General features: G+C 41.5%; 2 protein-coding genes across 2 annotated transcripts in view; one reads left to right on the top strand and one right to left on the bottom strand.

Annotated features, from left to right (window-relative positions):
• The window catches only part of LOC110005219 (low choriolytic enzyme-like), a 208,211-nt gene extending 194,958 nt beyond the window's left edge, over positions 1-13,253 (top strand). Inside the window, exon 9 of the mRNA XM_065952528.1 lies at positions 13,241-13,253. Coding sequence (XP_065808600.1) covers positions 13,241-13,242 — 2 coding nt within the window. The 3' untranslated portion in view covers positions 13,243-13,253. The remainder of the gene's footprint in view (positions 1-13,240) is intronic.
• The window catches only part of dok4 (docking protein 4), a 72,485-nt gene that overhangs the window by 19,565 nt on the left and 33,506 nt on the right, over positions 1-19,414 (bottom strand). Inside the window, exon 2 of the mRNA XM_065952526.1 lies at positions 18,081-18,473. Coding sequence (XP_065808598.1) covers positions 18,081-18,146 — 66 coding nt within the window. The 5' untranslated portion in view covers positions 18,147-18,473. The remainder of the gene's footprint in view (positions 1-18,080; positions 18,474-19,414) is intronic.

Genomic DNA, 19,414 nt, shown 5'->3' with positions numbered 1-19,414 from the left:
AGTCTGAATGAGCTGATGTGAGAACGCAGCAGGATATTATCCGGAGAATTCACATCGAGCCAATAAATATTCTCATTATAGCATCTCTGTTGTATCGACTCTGTTGCTTTGTCCGCTACTTCTGTGTCTTTTTTAAACTCATTATGAGACCCCACCCTCGTCGGACAGGGATAGAGGTGCATATATGAACAGCCAGGTCAGGAGAATAATCCAGAGCAGGAGTTCTTATGTGAAACAGCTCTGGTTATATGTTGTGTCTAAGCTGCAACACAGCCACCTGCCAGTAGATGGGGCTGTAGCTCCTGTTAATGGCTACTGCAATTCTGCCTGCTGCTCTACTACCCAGCTTTAAACCAGCACAGTGATCTAATGGCACCTCGTAGTGTGGAGCGGTTTGTCTGCTATGTGGATGTTTACCTGCAAGGAGGGCTTACAGTAAGGCAGTAAAAAAGGCATTACTTGTCACAATGACTTTGACTCACAACTGATGTGGAATGAGGTACTCACTAAAGGTTGTTGGCTGATTATTATTACTAATGTGCAGTCACATTTGCAAGTGATACATTTGCTGTTAGCCACACTCTGCAAACCAAATTGTCTTTATTTAGCGGATGACGCTGTGCTCCCATGTAGCCGTTGTTTAATAAATTGTGCTCAATTTGATTTAAGTGTTTACTGAACTTTTAACTAGTCCACTTGACTGAATTTTAATTTTGCGCAGTGGTCGCGCCACATGTATGGAGGCTATAGTCCTCAAAGCAGGAGGCCCAGGTTCAAGTCCAGCCTGTGGCTCCTTTCCCGCATGACATTCCCTACTCTCTCTCTTCCTGAGTTCCAACTCTATCCACTGTCCTACCTCTTCATTAAAGGCACAAAAGCCCAAAAATAAATCTTTAAAATAAAAAAATATATATATTTTGTGTTTTATCGACAGGAAAATTAGTTCTTAAACTAGTAAAATATTCTGACCTCCAACTTCCCAAAGTGCATTTACATTACATGTTTCAAACATATTGAAGTCCCAACTGCTCATCATTAATTGTGTTTTCCTTCGGGAGCAACTCGGGGTTCAGTGTCTTGCTGATGGACACTTCAACATTTAGACTGGAGGAGCTTTGTGTGATTTCATGACCGAGTGTGTCTCATAGTTCCTGCTCATGCCTCAAGTCTTCTTTAGTTGTATTTAATCTGTGGCTTAAAAGTTCAGTTTTTCTGTTCGGCTGTTTAAACATTTAGCTCCGGGTTGTACTTCTGGTTGGATGTGCGTCCCTCCACACAGCAGCTTTTAGACATCTTTGTGTTGTTAGCTGGAAAACCAGAGTGACAATGAGACACCTTCAAGCGATACAAAGTGAACTCGACTTTAATGCACTTGGTCTTTATATAGTTAACAATTGATGGAGCCTTTTCGACAACCAGCAGACACAAGCAACATCAACATTTAATAGGAATTGTGTTTCTGTAAACCTGATGAGTGTAGGTTATCTCCCTCTACATGTAGCTTTGCTCTATTTTAGTCTCCACCAGCTCCTCTGGGAAATATCTGCCTCTTAAGCTGCTAAATGTTCCCCTGTGTTCACCAGCTAGTCTCCACATTTGTCTCTCTGCTGTTTGCTAGTGTGCAGGTAATGTACGGCAGGTTATTAGATCTTTTCCCCAGGAAACTGATGCCTGCTCCAGCTGGAAACAAAGCAGATAGGAGAGCAAAAAATATGAGATGAAAGATATTAAGATGTCTCCATCCGAGAGGGGAACTACATCTCACATGTTTTTATTTAACACTCGTAAATACATGAATATTGATTACAGCAGGGGAACGAAGTCTGCAGTGATGAAAGATTGAATTTAATGAGATGGTTTGACGGCTTGCCTTCATCCAAACATATGATGAAGGAAGCAGGAAGGAAGCACACAGGGAGGGAGGTAAGCTGGAACATAGAAGAAAGAATGATTCAGATAAAGAAAGAGAGCGCATGCAGAGGGTCCTCACAGTTTGTCCCAACATGAAGCCAGTTGATGTTTCCTTTTAAGCCTTTCACTGCAGTCAGGGTAGAAGTGACCAGCAGCCACACAGGGTCCAAAGACTTTGGCTTGATATAGATTTTTGAGTACATTATATTTATTGATTCATTTGTTTATTTGACATGAACATTGGTGCTGTCCCAGATGCACTGCTCTGAGTGTTTTTAGCAAAATGCTAATTTGCAACACCTGTCAATGGGAGATTTCTTTTTATTACCAGAATAATTTAAAATATTTTAATGAAAAGCTTTATGTTTATTTACTATAGAATTAGATATTAAACAATAAAAAGGAGAAACAGAGGTCCTTTCTCCTCATCCGCCCGCAGCGGACCGTGTCGTCCCTTAACCATCACCTGGAAATGAATGATTTTCTAATGATTTCTTGGAAACTTAATAACATCTCTGGAACTGGAAGAAAATATCCTAAAGTGAAATATGGAAAATTTGACAAATTGAAGATAAGGTTACTGTCAGGTGAGCTTCAATTAAAGTTTGTGCGTAAGACGTCCTTCTCTCCTGAAGCCGCTCTTTGATTTCATCATGCACATCATACTGTTCATGTAATTGTTTGGGTGGAAAAACAAGAGTGAACCACAGCCAGCTAAATTAGCAGTTTAGCAGTGCTTACAATCCACAATAAGCTGTAATTGCATTACACGCACAAACACACCTACACACAGACTCACATGCACACACATGGAAACACACACGCTAACTGACAAACTGAGAGCAGAGAGAGAAAAGGTAATACACGAGAAGCTGTCGTAAACTGACTCGCAATTAAAAAGCCCATTACATTTTGTCAAATGAAATGCGGAGAGCTGCGGGAGGGAGGGAGGAAGAGACAGAACAACACGGAGAGATAATGAGACTACAACAAAGGGAAGAGGAAACAATACGACGTGTGTGTACGAATAAAAGACTGCACAGCACAGCGGGAAGAACACAGAGGTCAGTGTGGAAGAAAAGAGCCAGAGCTATACTTTCAAAGATAAGTAGGCTAGTAGGAAATATATGAACATGTTAATGTATACTATGTTTAATTCATATGTTACATCTATATTTTGTCAGATAAATGGAACTGGTTATAAATATATTAAGACAGGTCTCAGCAAACTAATTAATGTACAGGTTTATATAAAGAAGGAGGATGACTGTTGTTCAGACTGATGTTTACGCCCCTGTGACGTCTTTCCACTATGAATGTCACAGAAGCGTAAGTGGGGGGGACAAAGTGACCCCACCTCTGTGCTGTCTTCAAATATAAGTATATTCTATAAAGAGGCTGTTTCACACATGGTCTTAGACAGTGGGACTCAGGTGTCACACTCATTGTAGACAGTCATGACTCACAGGGGTATTTTCAGAGGATATACTTGATTTCTGCTACATTTAAGTGTGAAAAATCACATATTCAGCCTTTAACAGTCGTCTATTTTGCCCAGACAGTCTCCAACATGAGTCTGACTATTTTAAGAATTGATTCATTAGGTTGTCATCCTGTTGAATGGCTGAAAGTGTAAATTGTTTTATGGGGAATGTAGCAGGAAGTTAATTGGATGACAGGAAACTTTGAATGGATCATTTGGGGCGCCATCTCTGTTGAGCAGAATTTGGTTTTCCTTCATAATATTGCTGTAAAGTAAAAAATATCAATAAAAGGTCAAGCAGGCATTCTTAGACAGGAGCAAAAAGATGTAATGCCTTTTTCATTTAGTGAAATGTTTGATACAGACTCTGGATCAGGCAACACCTCGAGTTGTGAAATGGTTGTGTGTTGAAACATGTCATTGAAACATGTGCATGGTAGTGATGGATGGAGGGGCAATCAAACTCAGGTGCAGAAGGAAAACAAACGAACCGAGACTACGAGCAGCTGCAGGTGGGTCGTCTGTTCTGAAACGTCTTTTTGAGAAAGTGGAACATAAAGATGGAGACGGAGAAAAAGAAAGTGAACTAGAGAATTAGGGTCAGGTAATTCACTCCCGAGTGACTTCTGTTTCCCGGGAGAGCAATAACTCACCCCCACACTCACCCACACACACCCACACACACACACACACACACACACACACACCCACACACACACACACACACACACACACACCCACACACACACACACACACACACCTCAAACATTGTCCAAACCTTCCTGCTGCCACTGCATCACTGTCCTGCTGAGTGTGCATTTCTTTATCAGTTTATCTGACATGGAGAAACAGAGGTGTGTGTGTGTGTGTGTGTGTGTGTGTGTGTGTGTGTGTGTGTGTGTGTGTGTGTGTGTGTGTGTGTGTGCGTGCGCGTGTTCTTCTGAAATCAATCAAGTCATCCCATTTCAGCAGGCAAATATAACTTCTTAGACATTTGTACTGAAGTGTCAGCATGACAACATAATAATGACAATGTTAACATACTGGTCATAAGAATGGAATATGTTCTATTTTAAAGTACCAGGATGTAAGATAACAAAGAAGTCCTCATTATGAAGAGAGACTTCACAAAAAATCACGAGGTCCACTAACGAGCTTTCTTAAAAAATAATTTCCGGAGCTTTAAGGGACCAGTATGTAAGATTCAGGGGATCCAATCTAAAGAAAGAAACTTAAACAATTTGCAGATTTCTTCTTCCTGTATGAGTTCCAGCTTATGAAAATACTTATCATATATATTTATGATAAAATGATAGAAGCAAAAAGAGACACACAGTGATTTAATATCTGCTACATTAACAGGTACAGACCACTCAATCTGACACATCTGATTCTTCACGAGCCACTTCATCCTGACATCGAGGGCCATGGTTTGAAACTATCGCCTTCATAAGATTAAATCACTGAAAGATATATCTATAAAAAATGAAGGTTGGGTCACTCGTTGGGCACCAATTTGCACAAACAGGGTTTAACAGAAAATATCTGTACAGACTCACTACGGGAGCATCAGGTTATTGTAATGTGAATATTAGACGGCATCACCCAGAGGTGTCAATCACTGGAGATATAGGCAACAGAAAACAGGTGTTCCAACAAATTATCCGTTTTGTTTTTAAAAAGTTTGGCTGTGAAAGCTGAGAGGGGAGGCAGTAGAGGACTCCTCCTTCAAGCTGGTATCAAAAGTGCCTCAAAAACCTCATTACCATGTCCCATCCCGTGTGCACATGAGCCCCATCCCATAGACAGCATCTGGGCAGGTTCTGACACTCACATTGTCACACATTGGTGCACTGACTATGCTGATATTTGACAACTTAAAAAGGAAAAAGCGATGTTCATCACAGTAACAAAGTGTTCGCATGACGTTCCCGGACGGTAATGCATTAACTGCTGAGTGCTGAAAACTGCACTTTGTTTAATAAAGGCTGATTCCTCTGCTTCATCTCTATTGTAGTTTTCAAAGCAAACAAAGCATCTCCCTCAGCTTCTACATGCCTGTCATTCCTCCAGGACACCGGGGTTCAATTCCCAGACAGGGAGGCGAGCTGCACAAACAAGGGTGACCTATTGTTATCAGATTAGACAAATCTTTTCCCGGCAAGGCAATCAGCTTTGAGCACGGCTGATCGATCCGTGTCCTTCTCTTCCCAATGTCCCCCCGGGCTTGGTTTTAGTTTGATCTGATCTTATCGTACCCTATAGCCGCTTCAATAACCTTTAGACTGACACCTCTGCTCCGTCCTAACGCCTCCACACGAGGGGCATGTGTTCGACTCCGTTCAGCAACAATGGCTCCGTGATGGTCTAGCTGCTATTTTGGGGCGATGACTTTGTCCTCCTCATCTTAGCGAGCAAGGTCAGCGCTAACGGCTATCAAGATAAAGATTTTGAGTGATCATCTGGGCGCTTCTCTTATCAATGTGGAGGTTGGAAACCCATTCAGAGTCATTTCAACATCCCCCCCATAACTATATCATCCTGTGGTCAAAATGTGCTGCACATCACTGACTCACTGCTAATGCACGGTTCACAGAAGCATCTCCAATGTGCACAGGAAAATGAGGAGGGAGCTGAATTATGGAGGTGAGCAATCACTCTGAGATGATGTGATGGTCACATCTGCAGACGGAATTAACAGACATATAAATTCCTATAAAAGCTAATATTTGTATTTTATAATATTAAATCAGATCATTTAAATAAAAATAGAAAATGTATTTTATTTTCCCAACATTTGGCCAATTAGATGAAGACCCAGCATATATATTTCACCTTTAAAGGCTTTATGTGTGATTTTTCACACTTAAATATAATATAAATCAAGTATATCCTCTGAAAATAACTCTGTGAGTCATGACTGTCTACAATGGGTGTAACACCCGAGTCCCACTGTCTGTGATGTTTTCAGAGTTTTCAGAGTCCTATCTTCACTTTGTTTACATCGCCCGGACAGCCGGCTGACTCCTCCCCTCGCGTATAAAAGTTGTTTAATTGAGGGACTAGAGAAAAGAAGAATAACATACTGTACTCACTGCTTAACTGTGTTTCTAGATCACGCTCATTTCAGGTAAATTTACATGCAGTGTGAAGATACCAGCATAATAAAGATCACTAGCATTAGCATGCTAACACAACAATGCAGCGCGAGTTGTTTTGGTTTCATGCTGGTGCTCAAGGGCGACACCTGCTGGATCAAAAAATCGCATATAAAGCCTTTAAACACAAGACATGGTCCATTTTATTTACCTAGACAGCTGTATTAGTAAAGGGCAGAGATCCCCCAAAGGTCAGGTTGTAAAACACAGAACTGTAGAAACTTGCACAGAATGAATTTTACTAAAACAGAGTATAATGCCGTCTTATTGTGTTTGTCAGCCTTTTGTGGCTCTTGGTAAAATGACTGGTGCTGCCTATCTCCATAGAAGGTTTAACCCTATGTATGTTCCTGTAGATATAAACCTCTATTCAAACTACTTCACTTTAATATAAAATAAACTTTTCTCAGTGAGTTCAACTCAGCAGCCAGAAGTGCAGCCGGCACAGGCTGGAGGCTGCTGAGAGGAGGTAGGAGGACAAATAAAGCTGGGAGCAAAGAGTGTGTGTGTGTGTGTGTGTGTGTGGGCGAGAGAGGGTCCAAAGCACAGAGATGCTGACAACCCAGTGTGCAAGCATTCAACACATGATACTCAACTTTATAGTCCCATTTTTATTACGTTCTAATAATTCTGGATGTGCTGGCTGCTGTGAAGTCATTACTTCATCACATCTCATGAGTCCATCTTTCCCCTTCACAAACTTTAATTTGGAACATGCTGCTTTCAGAGACCCGATGGAAATGTCAGCGTCTCAGTGGATCAATCAAATTCACATTCTGGAAAATGTAGAAAATGTGTAATGAGCACTACTACTCTCTGCAATTAATAATGTAGTCTTTGTAATTTCATCAACTTTAAAAATGGCAGACTGAGTAAATCCAAAACTTCAAAAACACCTGGGAAAAGTTTCTGCAGAAGAAACTAGGCGTTGAGGCTTCTGTCCACCGATGTTTTTCTTTTTGCATTGGCAGCTCTTATTTACTGTGCACAACCAATGGAGTTCAGTGTTTTCAGCAAGCGGCGGCCTGGGTGATAAACGCCCTCTGCCTCAGCTGTTTTTGTGTTTCTGAGCTCACAGCGCTCGCAAATACTTGGTGAAAAACTTGAGGAACACCGGGGGGGGGGGGGGGTCTGTTCTTTATTGGCTGGCAGCTGGGTGAAGAGTGCCCACTTTCTCTAAACAATACAGCCGTAAAGAGCCCAAAAACAATCCTGCTCCCTGACCTGCTCACCTCCTCGCTGTGATTCAGTGATGGGCAATACTAAACTTTTAAATACAGTTTTGGGGGATTTTAAAAAAATCTTTGTTTTTGTTTTTTTGACACCAATACTAATTATTTCTTATTTTGAGCTGAATTGGATCTACTGTATTTAATACCCTGCAACTCAACAGTACTACCTTTACTGTAACTTCTCCTGCAAACATCTGAAAGAAGGTAGTGATGAAGACTAGGCAGCAACAGCACCTTTGTATACCTACTTAGGTTGTTAAGCTAGATGAGGTTACTCGTTTTGCTGTGATGTGGAAAGCGACAACACTACATAAAGCTGTTTTCTTCTGCTCATTCTCACCCAGTTTGGTGCCAAAGTGCACGTTCAGAAGAAGTGTTGTGTGTGTGTGTGTGAGTGTGTGTGTGTGTGTGTGAGTGTGTGTGTGTGTGTGTCTACATGCTCGCTCTTATGTCTAATCCATCTAGAAAGCAATGCTAACTTAGCACAATAATGACAGAAAACAAGTGAAAACAGTCTGAAGAGAAGCAGTGATCGACATTTTGTCTCAGTTGGTGGAGTCGTAGTCTCTCAACCGAAAGGTCGAAGGTTCGATCCCCAGCTCCTGCAGCAACATGTCTGATGTGTCCTTGGGCAAGACACTTACCTTAACTCCTGCTGCTACGTTGACATAAACGGCTATGTATGAGATTAGTTTCTTCTGATGGTCTCACTACATACTGTAACAACCGCTCCCATCAGGGTGTGAATGTGTAGGTGTGTACAAGTTCACTGAGTAGTCAGAAGACTATCTAAAGCTCTATATACGCTCAAGGCCATTTCCCATTATGTCTAAGTACTCATTTAATAACATCTTTTCAGGGTTAGGGATCCAGGAGAAAAGCTGCTGCGAATGCAAGGACGCAACTCCTTTACATTGTTTTCAATGATTTTTTGTAAAATATTTTTTATGTATAAACTTTTATAAAGATAGATCCTTTTTCCTGCTTTGATTTCAGACTGAGTTTTTTTTAATTGAATAAAACAGAAGTTTTTTGTTTGAGTTTACTTCAGACGCCAACATTTTTTTTTTTTTATCTGGCTTTATTAGTAACTATTAGATCTCTATTAGAGATATTACGGCGACATTTTGCTTTACTCTTTGACTACTTCTTAAAAAAGAACAAATAACCCTAAGCCACTTCGCTTTAATGACGTTCAGCTTCGTCTGTCTGGATTTACCTCGTGATGCCAATGTTTCTAAAAAAACTATGAAAAGCAGCACCAGAGGGTGGAGAAGCATGAAGCGGTGTTTGAAGAAGGCAGAGGAGGACATTATACGTGGAGGAGCAGGAAGGTCAGAGCGCCTGCAGTCAGCGAGAGGGGAAGAGAGGTGAAGCTGAATGTGAGATCAGGAAGCTCCGGCTCCACAGTGCAAAGCTGACCTGCTAGTCTCAGAGGGCTGCTTACAGAACCTTTTACATAGTTATCTGTTAGACTAAATAGAAAGAAATGGAAGACAGTAGAGAGGTATGGCTATAGTTTATATAAAATAAAACTCATTGTTGGATTAAAGCGTCACATTCGCTCTTTATATGTGTAATAAAGTTGATGAAATGACCATGTGTGATATGACAGTGGTCACTTACAGTTATAAATACTGAAAAGAATCATCCAACTCTGTGGCTCCCTCAATTAAATGGTGAATGGACTTGAGCTTGTATAGCACTTTCTAGTCTTCTGACTACTCAAAGCGCTTTTACACCGCAGGTCACACCTACACATTCACACACTGATGAAAGAGGTTGTTATGTAGTGAGACCATCAGAAGTAACTCATCCCATTCATACGCCAAAGACGTGGGCGGCGCAATTCGGGGTTAAGTGTCTTGACAAAGGCTACATCGGACATGTTGCTGCAGGAGCTGGGGATCGGGTCACAGCCAGTCTAAATGTTGATTAACTCTGCTTGTTGTTCTAAACTGTTTAATTGTTTGTTCTTAAGTTTCATTCCGCTTCTTAAAGCAACAATATGTCACTTTTTCACCTCAAAATATACGTTTCAAATTAGATCTTATACTAATAATTTCAAAAGGTAGAGAATGGCGTCTATCCCATTTCCGCAGAGCGCCTTAGGAACTTTGGAAGCAGGCTGTATGTGTGAATGCAAACAGCAGACTTTTTCTCCTGCCAGACCCCTTGTATTTCTTCCGCAGCAGGTCTGAGTGTGCCGATGTTAGAACGCAGCAGGATATTCTCCGGAGAATTCACCTCGAGCCAATAGGAGGGGGAGTGAAGTTTATATACTGTGACTGCTGCACGATGCATAGACTGTAAGCACACGACCGCTACGATCTCTGTACACTAAACTAAACGGCTGCATTACGTTTTCTGTTCCTCAGTATGTTGTTCTCCGCTCTTTTGTTGATAGTGTGATTCTGTTTAACCACACATAGCATCGATATAAAGACAAATATTCTCATTATAGCGTCCTATAACCGACTCTGTTTCTCCGTCTGCTACTTCCACGTTGTTTTTTTAAGTTCACATCTTACCTCAGGAGAACCCTCGCCCCCCCCCCCACCCCCCTTCCTGTCTGACAGGGATAGTCTCCCGCTGTGAGGAGCATCATGTGAACAGCCAGGTCAGGAGAATATCTGGAGCAGTCCTCCAGTGTGTACACGAGAAAACGGCCCAAGTTGATGAATGCCAACTGTTAGACTCTTCCAGGACTCGTGGGTTAGGATGGTTGTCTCATAGTCTAAATGAATAATTTAAACGGTTTCTGATGTTATATATGTCGAGGAGGAAACCTTCGATGTTAGTGTTGGGATCATAAAATAGAGGTGAACATTTTGCTTGGTTGGTAAAAACATGCATGATTCAGGTTATTCTCGTAATGTGTCGTAATTTATCTTGTGACAACTCTGTCCATATTCAAATACACACTGACTTAAAAAGTATTTAGCTGACTTAAACCTAATTTGGAGTGCATCCAATTATTCAGTGTGCAGATGCATTTGAAGAGTGGAAATGACTTTTCCTGCCACTTGCAGAAATGAAGAAAAACAACTAAATAAGCATTTATTTCCATTCACCCGAAAGGCAAAGCTAAGCATATTGACATATGTAGCAAACAGGTCTCATATGCTTTAAGACTATCGGCCTATTAACCCTCTGTGTGCATCGACTGTGAGCTCAATCAGCAGGAGGTTGGTTAAGGTGGGTGTGGGGGTTTGACTGATCAATATTAATCTCATCAATGCAGCGGATCATTGTCAGGGGACGGTGGTAATACAGAAGTAGAAGACTGTTCGGGCTCTGGAGGTACATCAGTGCAGCTGAGGTGAGTTTAAGTCAGTGTGTGCTGAGACTTTGCATGTCTGCGGCTTTTTCCTCTGGCTTTGTTGTTGCTGTTGAGATAAATTAAGCATGACTCTGGGAGTCTATGTGCTCGGCCTCGAGCAGGACCTCAGCTGTGTAAGTTCTTCGTGCCCTGAGGAGGCAGAGACTAATTCAGATAGCCCTCTTTTTTACCTCCCTTTGTAATCCCGCCCTTCTCGCTACCTCTGTGCCTCTGCTGGCTTTTTTACTTTGATAATTCACTGACTTCACATGCTCACCCTCCGGGGTATCAAAGTTTCACAGAGTGAAACCTGAGGCCAATTAAGAATTCATCAATACTTTCCTAACATGACTGCATCAACCGTTCTAAAGAAAAAAAATGCTTCAATAATTCAAGGGCCTTATCGTATGCTCAGTGCAAAGAATCTTGGAGCACAACTGTCCTGCACTTCCCTTCACCTCTATGGAGGAGACTGTCCTTAACAAACAAACATGTGTACAGGTTCATTTTGTTGCATTTCATTAAAACTCATATTTTTGTTTTGTAGTTATTCAGTTATCCCTGCTGGACATAAAAATAATAATCGTTTTGGTGCCTAAAGTCTGTTGGAGCTCATACATTAACAGCTTACTGGGACGTGCTGTCTGCCATCAGTCGAAGCTCTAATTTAGAAAATGATCCCAAGGGTCATATTAGGGGGTAAGATCAATGGACCAATGTTGTCTCTTGAGTTTAAACTTGCTGTTGTGGGCCGTTAAAGCAGCTTGAGCTTATTGCTCTGTTGTTAGTTCACTGTATTTATTTACTGCTCTCGCTGACCTTTAGAGGAGCAGGCTCATAAATCTACACTAGCTGCCCAGTAGAGGGCTGAAATGGCATTGGGATCCCAGGGGTCCCACAGGGCCCAATGCAAATCTCCTGAGAGCGAGCAGTATTAATGTTGCTGAGGGCGGGAGCAGACTGGTCCAGGATAGCTGGTGCTTCCAATGATGGAATTAACAAATGACATGTAAAAGAAGATTAAAGGTTTTTTTTTTAAGACAAAGCAAGGCATCTCTGACATCTGGACACATCTCTCATTTGTAACTGATAATTATGGACAAGAACTCGACTCTGTTAGTTGCAACCAAAGGGCAACCTCCGGTCTTGAAAAATGAAGCCAATGCGGGAGTGCAAAATCCTGCAGTTCATCCAATGTCCGCTTGAGGCTGGCTGCAGGAACCCCGGAAGTCACATGCAATTTTTACAGCATGAATAAACATGTTTATTTAAATAAATGATTTAAATTACAGAAATAAACATGTATATTATTTATGCTGGAGAAGGCTGCATAAATAAAAAACCAAATAGGTCTGAATAGTTTTTGTCATCACTGGCACACACTGTACGGGGGTGAGAAAGGCTCCGTTTTGATGTCATGAACGATACATGCTATTCATAGTTAGGCGCGTATAGCTGACATGATTGACAGGGGGGCGTGAAGTGGCTTAAAAGCCGCCTCAGCTTAGTCTCTCAGCCTGTTGTTAGGTTGACTGAAAGTTAGGCTGAGACAGGATTTCTAACATGGCGGCTGCTGCTGATCAGCCTCCGTAGCCCCCTGCAGGAACAGATGGGTGATGTCACTCAGGCACTTCATTAATATTTACAGTCTGGTTGCAACAATTGAGAAAAGTTCTGATAAACAACGGGCAAAAATCTGTCACGTCTGGGATGAGACAACACACCTGCTCCTCCTATCTCTCTGATCGAAGTCATCAAAGATAAGCACTTCTCTCTGCATATATAAAACAAGACAATCAGACACATTATGTCACAGCTGACATTAGCTGAGACATCAGTGTTTAAAGTTAAAGGCCAAAGTACTGCACATATATTGGCATACAGCGTGATGCTTTGTGTGTCTGCCATTCCTGTGCAAATGGGACAAGAAGAATCTGACTCACAGACCGTCAGACTGGAATACATTATTTGTTCGTGTGGTGCGTAACTTAAGTGATCACTTTTATATTTCCATTCTTTTAACTGAATGCAGGGTTTGTAGTCTGAACTTTCAACTGAGTGTTCAGAATTTGTGTGGGCGGGATTGAACACAGATGTTGGGGGTGCAGGAAGGAGTGGAGCGGCAGTGGGATTAAGAAACCAGTCCCACACTGGGTTCTACTGCCCGGCACCAAACAACAGACACAAAGTCGGTAAATAACTTTCAACACAGTAAATGGACTTGAGCTTGTATAGCGCTGATCTAGTCTTCTTACTACTCAAAGCACTTTCACATCGCAGGTCTCACCTACACATCCACACACTGATGGCAGAGGCTGCTACGTGAAGTGTCCTTCAGGATTCACTAATCGCATTCATACATATTAGTACGCCGCCTACGAGGCACATTGGGGTTAAGTGTCCTGCCCAGGGACACATCGGACATGTAGCTGCAGGGTTGAGCCGCAGACACAGAATGAAGCAATGCCAACCAGATAACTCCCTCAGGAGTTAAAACTAAACGTAAGCGCATGTCTCTCTTTCAAACTTCTGTAACCAGGTGATCATGGCTCAGTGCTTAAGGCGTGTTGCCTTATCGTGCATTCAGTCCATGTTGGAAAAACTTTGACCTCATGATCAGTTGACCAGGTCTCCCTAAAGATGATCCCCCCCCCCCTGTGTGAGATTAACCCCATGTCTGAATGAGAGAAACTGTCTGCATAAAGGTTCAATTGAAAAGTAAATCCCTGGGGAACAAAAAGGAAAATCTGAAAAAAATACAGTTGAAATATTGACCTTCTTTAATGAGTCTTAAGAATAAATAAACATCACTTTATCCACGATTAAAGCAGCTTTCATTGAACAAAGCCTGCTGGCTGCATTCCACTGACGCCACACGATCTCTGCTTTATACTTCACATCCTGACATATGGACAGAATGCTTACTAAACAGGCACAGAGAGAGGATGGATTAAGAGAGTTAATGAAAAAGGGCAAAGAGAGAGAGAGAGAGAGAGAGAGAGAGAGAGAGAGAGAGAGAGAGAGAGATGACATAGAGTGAACGCAGAGAAAGGATACAGATAATGAGGCGGAAAAGGAAGAATGAGATGAGAGGAATCAGTGCTCTGGGCAGAGAAACCGCAGAGGGAGAAAGAGAAGACACAGAGCAATTAAATGACAGGGGCAGTGTCATAGAGTGAGAGAGGGGGGGGACATGAGGACAGGAAACTGGAGCAGTTAGTGCTCAAAACAAAACAGAATAAAACCTTAAAGAGAGACTCAGACAGACAGAAAGAGAGGAAGTTAATTTGCCTTTGAGCTCAAATTTTATGTAAATATCAACTCAGTGTTAAATGTTTTCAGAGTTGTATGAAGCAAAAACAATGCAAGCTTTGCAAATCAGAACATTTTCTATGAACGTCATGCTCTCATTCTGTCTGAAGTTCTAACCTGTAGTAGTTTGATTTTAAAAGAAACACCTGCAATTCACCTGAATGCATTAAGTACCAAGAAACTGAAATAAGAAATGGGAAAAGGGAGATGATAACTCAGTGTCATATCAAGTGTTCATTTTGTTTAACGAAAAACACGACGATAAAGTCGTCCACAACAGTTTTCCTCTGATGAACTCAAGACATGGACGAGCTAAAAATAGATTGTAGAAAACAAAAACTCTGTCAACAAGTACGTGTTGTTCCTGGTGATGAGCCGATGCAGGACTCACATGGAGTCTGTGGTGTTCTGTCAGATGTTCAAAATCAATCAGATTTTCCCCCACTGACTTTAATCTGTCAGTGAACAAACAAGTTATTAAGATATGTGCTTGTACACACAATAAACTCTTTGATTTTGTCTTTACTGGTCCACACGTATGCATGCAGACACACACACACACACTCACACACACACACACATACACTCCCAAACATCCGCTCAAAACATGAGGTTTGCATCTGCCAGTAAAAGCGGAGATAAAACACACACATTCTCTATTTCTCTCCCACGTATTTGTACACTGGGCACTCAAAGAATAAACAGAAAGCTCACATCAGGTCAAGCAGTAAAGAACCAGAACATTATTTCCCACAGGCCGACTTGTTTCGATACATAAGCCGTTAAGTGAGCTCAAACTTCAGGGCAGGGAACTTTATTTTGGGAAGTATCCTTAGCACTGAGCTCATGCTGAAGTGGGATTTCATCAGCCTCCTTTAGAGAGCTGCACGGCGCCGCTCTCTCTCGGGCTGTGTGAGCAGCGATAGCGGAGAGCAGAGCATTATTTGAAGTGAGCTGGTGAACAGAACCTGGCTCAAATTGATTCGCGTTTCATATTATGACTCATGCTCGAGTTGAATTCCACTGCCTACGCAACCTGAACATGACTCACGCTCACGCAAATTAGCATTCCCCGGTGCAGTCTGTGCAGCTCAAGCCACAGGCAGAAGCTTACACAGAGCAGACTTTCATTGTGTTAAACAATGAGTCAAACTAAATATGCATGCTTAGGACCTTTAGCGACATTCCTCCAATAAATACTGAAGTGACTGGAACAATCAAACCTAAACAAGCCGGTATCAACAAGTTTAAAGGTCTTAACTGTAGAAGACTGATCATAGAATAGACAGCAGAATACCTCACCTGGAGAGAAGCCAAAAGATTTAGAGCTCACCTTACTTACTGGCTGCAGTTCCCGTCTTCTCTATGTAAACAGAATGTCATTCTATAAAATCAAAAATAAATGTATTCATAAACGGAGGTTTGTTGTGATATTCGTCATCACTGTGATTAGTGTTCACGTCTTCTTTTTTTCTGAGAAATGTTTTCTCTTTTGGGTATCTGATGCCACAGAAGGTAAAAAGCCATGATTGACAGCTCCGTGGGCTCCAGATCAGCAGAGAGAAGGCAGAAGAATGAGAGGAAATGTCACAAAAAAAATCAACACAAGAGTGCTCGAGCTTTCCATAACCGAGAGTTTCTGCTTCAAACTGAGATGAGAATCTGTTCTGCTGTGGGCTGTAACTGAGGCATCTCTGCTGTTTTACCTGCTTGTTAAATGTGTGTTTTTATTATCGGAGGCGGTGTGACATCAATACGGCTGCCTCTGCCCGACGCCTGTCAAAAAGGTATTTTGGCTTCATCTTTGTACAACAGGAGGAGGCTGTTCTTTGTACATTGGCTAAAATGATACTGATAGCATAATAATGATGACAACTTATATCTATCTATTATCTTTACTGCTTTTCCCGTTCAGGGTCGCAGGGTAGCTGGAGCCGATCCCAGCTGTCATTGGGCGAGAGGCGGGGTTACACCCTGGACTTTTCGACAGCCAATCACAGGGCTGACATATAAAGACAGACAATCAGCCACACTCACATTCTCACCTAATTTAGAGTCAGCAGTTAACCTAACGAGCATGTGTTTGGACTGTGGGAGGAGCCGGAGTACCCGTAGAGAACTCACACATGCACGGGGAGAACATGCAGACTCCGAACAGAGAGGCTCCTGGCAGATGGGGATTCAAACCAGGAACCTCCTCGAATGTCAATATTAGATTAAAAAGGAAAAACAATCACAGAGGTATAAATAAAAAGCAGGTCTGTGACAAAAAGTGTGATGACAGGTGAACTCCAGTCAGTGTGTATTAATGGGGGAAATCTTAGTTATGGAGAAGAAGGTTATTAATCCAACTGTCTGCTGCATTGGAGCATGTGAGTGCATGTGTTTGTGCATATGTTTCTGCCTGTATAACTGTAAACAGAACCAACACTGGAGCTAGCACCCATGTGGAGAGCATGAAGAAAATCAGAAGCTTGCCACCTCTCAGCGCTCTGTCTCATTAAAAACTCATTTTAAATGTATCACTAAATGTAGAAATATATTTAACTGAGCAGCAGGAGTGCTGCAGTGTCGTCCCCGTTTGTGTTACAGCAGAGTGGAATTAATTTTTTTCTGTTTGAAAACTTGTCTTAATAGCAGAAACATACAGTGCTACAAACTAAAAAGTTAATGGTGCAGCCACCTGTGCTCCTTACAGGGGCAACAGCTTATTTGCTATTGAAGCCTTGAATGAGACTGATGTTAGTCCCTCCTACCTCATTAGCATACAGACACATAAATGTATAAATAAATAAATGTATAAATTAGTAAATGTATAAATAAATAAATGTGTAAATAAATAAATATGGAAATAAGTAAATGTATAAATAAATAAATGTGGAAATAAATAAATGTGGAAATAAATTTAAGACATTTAATTATTTATGTCCCATTTATTTACCAGTTTTTATTTATTTATTCATGCATTCAATTATTTAATTATTTATTTATTTATTAATTATTTTATCTATTTATTCCAGTATTTAATTATACATTTATTTATTTATTTATTTATACTTCTGTCAGATCTCGTCCTCCATACCTGGGTGTGGAAATGAGAACAGCGTCGGGTGGAAAAAAAAGAAAGAAGACACTTTGGGCCTGAGATGTCTATATTAATATTTTTTCTTTTTGTGATGTCATTACTCTATGTTTCTCTAAACGCCTCATATGTATTAAATATGTTCAACCTCAACATTAGATATTTATGCTCTTGTTATTAAAAAAAAAATCAATTTCAAACAGGTTACGCAAACCACTTTCTCCTGCTGTCACCTGAAGTGGTCTGTTTAATCATCCATAGAGTTTAAAAGATCCTATAAGCTATAAAAACTCCTGATTTATGCATTGTCATAATAGTGGATCATTGGATAATTATGTGTACTTCACAGCTGAGATTAAATTGAATGGCTGTCAAATGTGATGGATGTCAAAGGAGCTTTGAGCACTGTTAAAAATACACCGTGTGTAACATTAAAAGAAAATATTTGCCTCGCAACCATCTAGAAAATCACACATGCTCTGGCGTTTCAGTCTGATGAGCTGCAAATCAAAGCTGTCTTTCAAAATCATCATATTGGTCACAGTTGATGTGCACAGATGCATGCAAACACACACTCACCCCCAGCTTGCGGCTGCGCATGCGAACGTAGCCCTGCTTGACGATGTCATTGAAGTTGGAGGCCATCTTCGGAGGGGCGGTAACCGGTTGGCCGTCCCTGTGGAGACCATCCAGATGTGTTTCTTCTCCCCCTCTTTGTCCCTTCCTACCTTTTCAAGAGGGTTCTTTTGTCCTGCCTCAGTCCTCTCTTTCACTTTCAATCCAGTGTCTTTCTCTTTCTTCCTGCAGGACGTTCTTACCCCTCCTTGTTACACTTCTGGTTTCTGTCCAGCCTCAAGTCCTTCCCTCCTCACATCTCCGAGGCCTCCTTTTTCTGATCTCTTCTGCTTCTTTATCCTGTTTTCATTCACTCTTTACCACATGGGTCTCCCCCGGCCTCCGTCTTGGGCATCTCTAAGAAATGGACAGAGAAAGAGAGAGGCAGAATTGGATATATAGTTTAAATGTATTATTCATAGAAGGGTGAGGAGACAACATTATCGTCCATTATTCATGCTGGAGGCAGACACCGTTATTGAGGGCAAGTATGCAGGATGGCTGCAAGTGACCTGCCGTCGCGCTGTAAAGTGAGGTACACTCTGTGTCTTTCTTTGTTTTTGTCAGCTTGTGTGGTGCTATGACATGAAGTTGTGATGCTCAACAAAGGAGATCACAGGAGTAAGCATCTATTACGACTGCTGTACTGGGAAATAAAAAACGCATGAGGTGTAATCTGTTCTCTGATCAGAGCACGCTTACCCATAATGCCACGATGTTTATTCCCAGCTTCAATCAAGCTCTATTTCCATTTCTAACAGCTTGATGTCTTTTTCCTTTCCTCTCAGCATCGGTTATGTTGCTGTGCCGCTGGATATGAGGTTACAGTATAAACACCTCTAGGCAAACATGGATCGAGTGTCCTCAGTTCTCATTTGTTAAAGCTGCGCTGATCTCATTACTGAGGGTAATGTGAGGTGTCACTCATAAACTCTGCAGCTCCTCACAGCTTTATGCTGCTTTTTATCCTGTTGTGGCTCAGATAAACACACTGTACACTACTCACAGCCTGCTTTGAAATCTCTGAATTGCCACCTACATCTCGTGTGTTGCCAGATATTTCCAACAGCTGCTTACAAAGTCAGCCAATTAGAGCTTTGTGGGCATCTTTTAAAATGACCTATTATGAACTCTCTCCAGCCTTAAAGGTATAATATGTCAACTTGTCAGCAAAAAAGTCAAAGATACTCTAAGCAAATATGTTATGGAGAAATGACTTCCTGAAACAGAGAGTGAAGTCAATCTCTGCGTATGCGTGGACGGGACAGTGCTTCCTTCAGTTTGTTCATGTGTCACTC

This window comes from Labrus bergylta, chromosome 3 (genome assembly GCF_963930695.1).
Source record: "Labrus bergylta chromosome 3, fLabBer1.1, whole genome shotgun sequence".
NCBI classification, from domain to species: Eukaryota; Metazoa; Chordata; class Actinopteri; order Labriformes; family Labridae; genus Labrus; species Labrus bergylta.
Note: the sequence above shows the minus strand (reverse complement) of the source record. Positions and strands in the feature narration are given on the sequence as shown.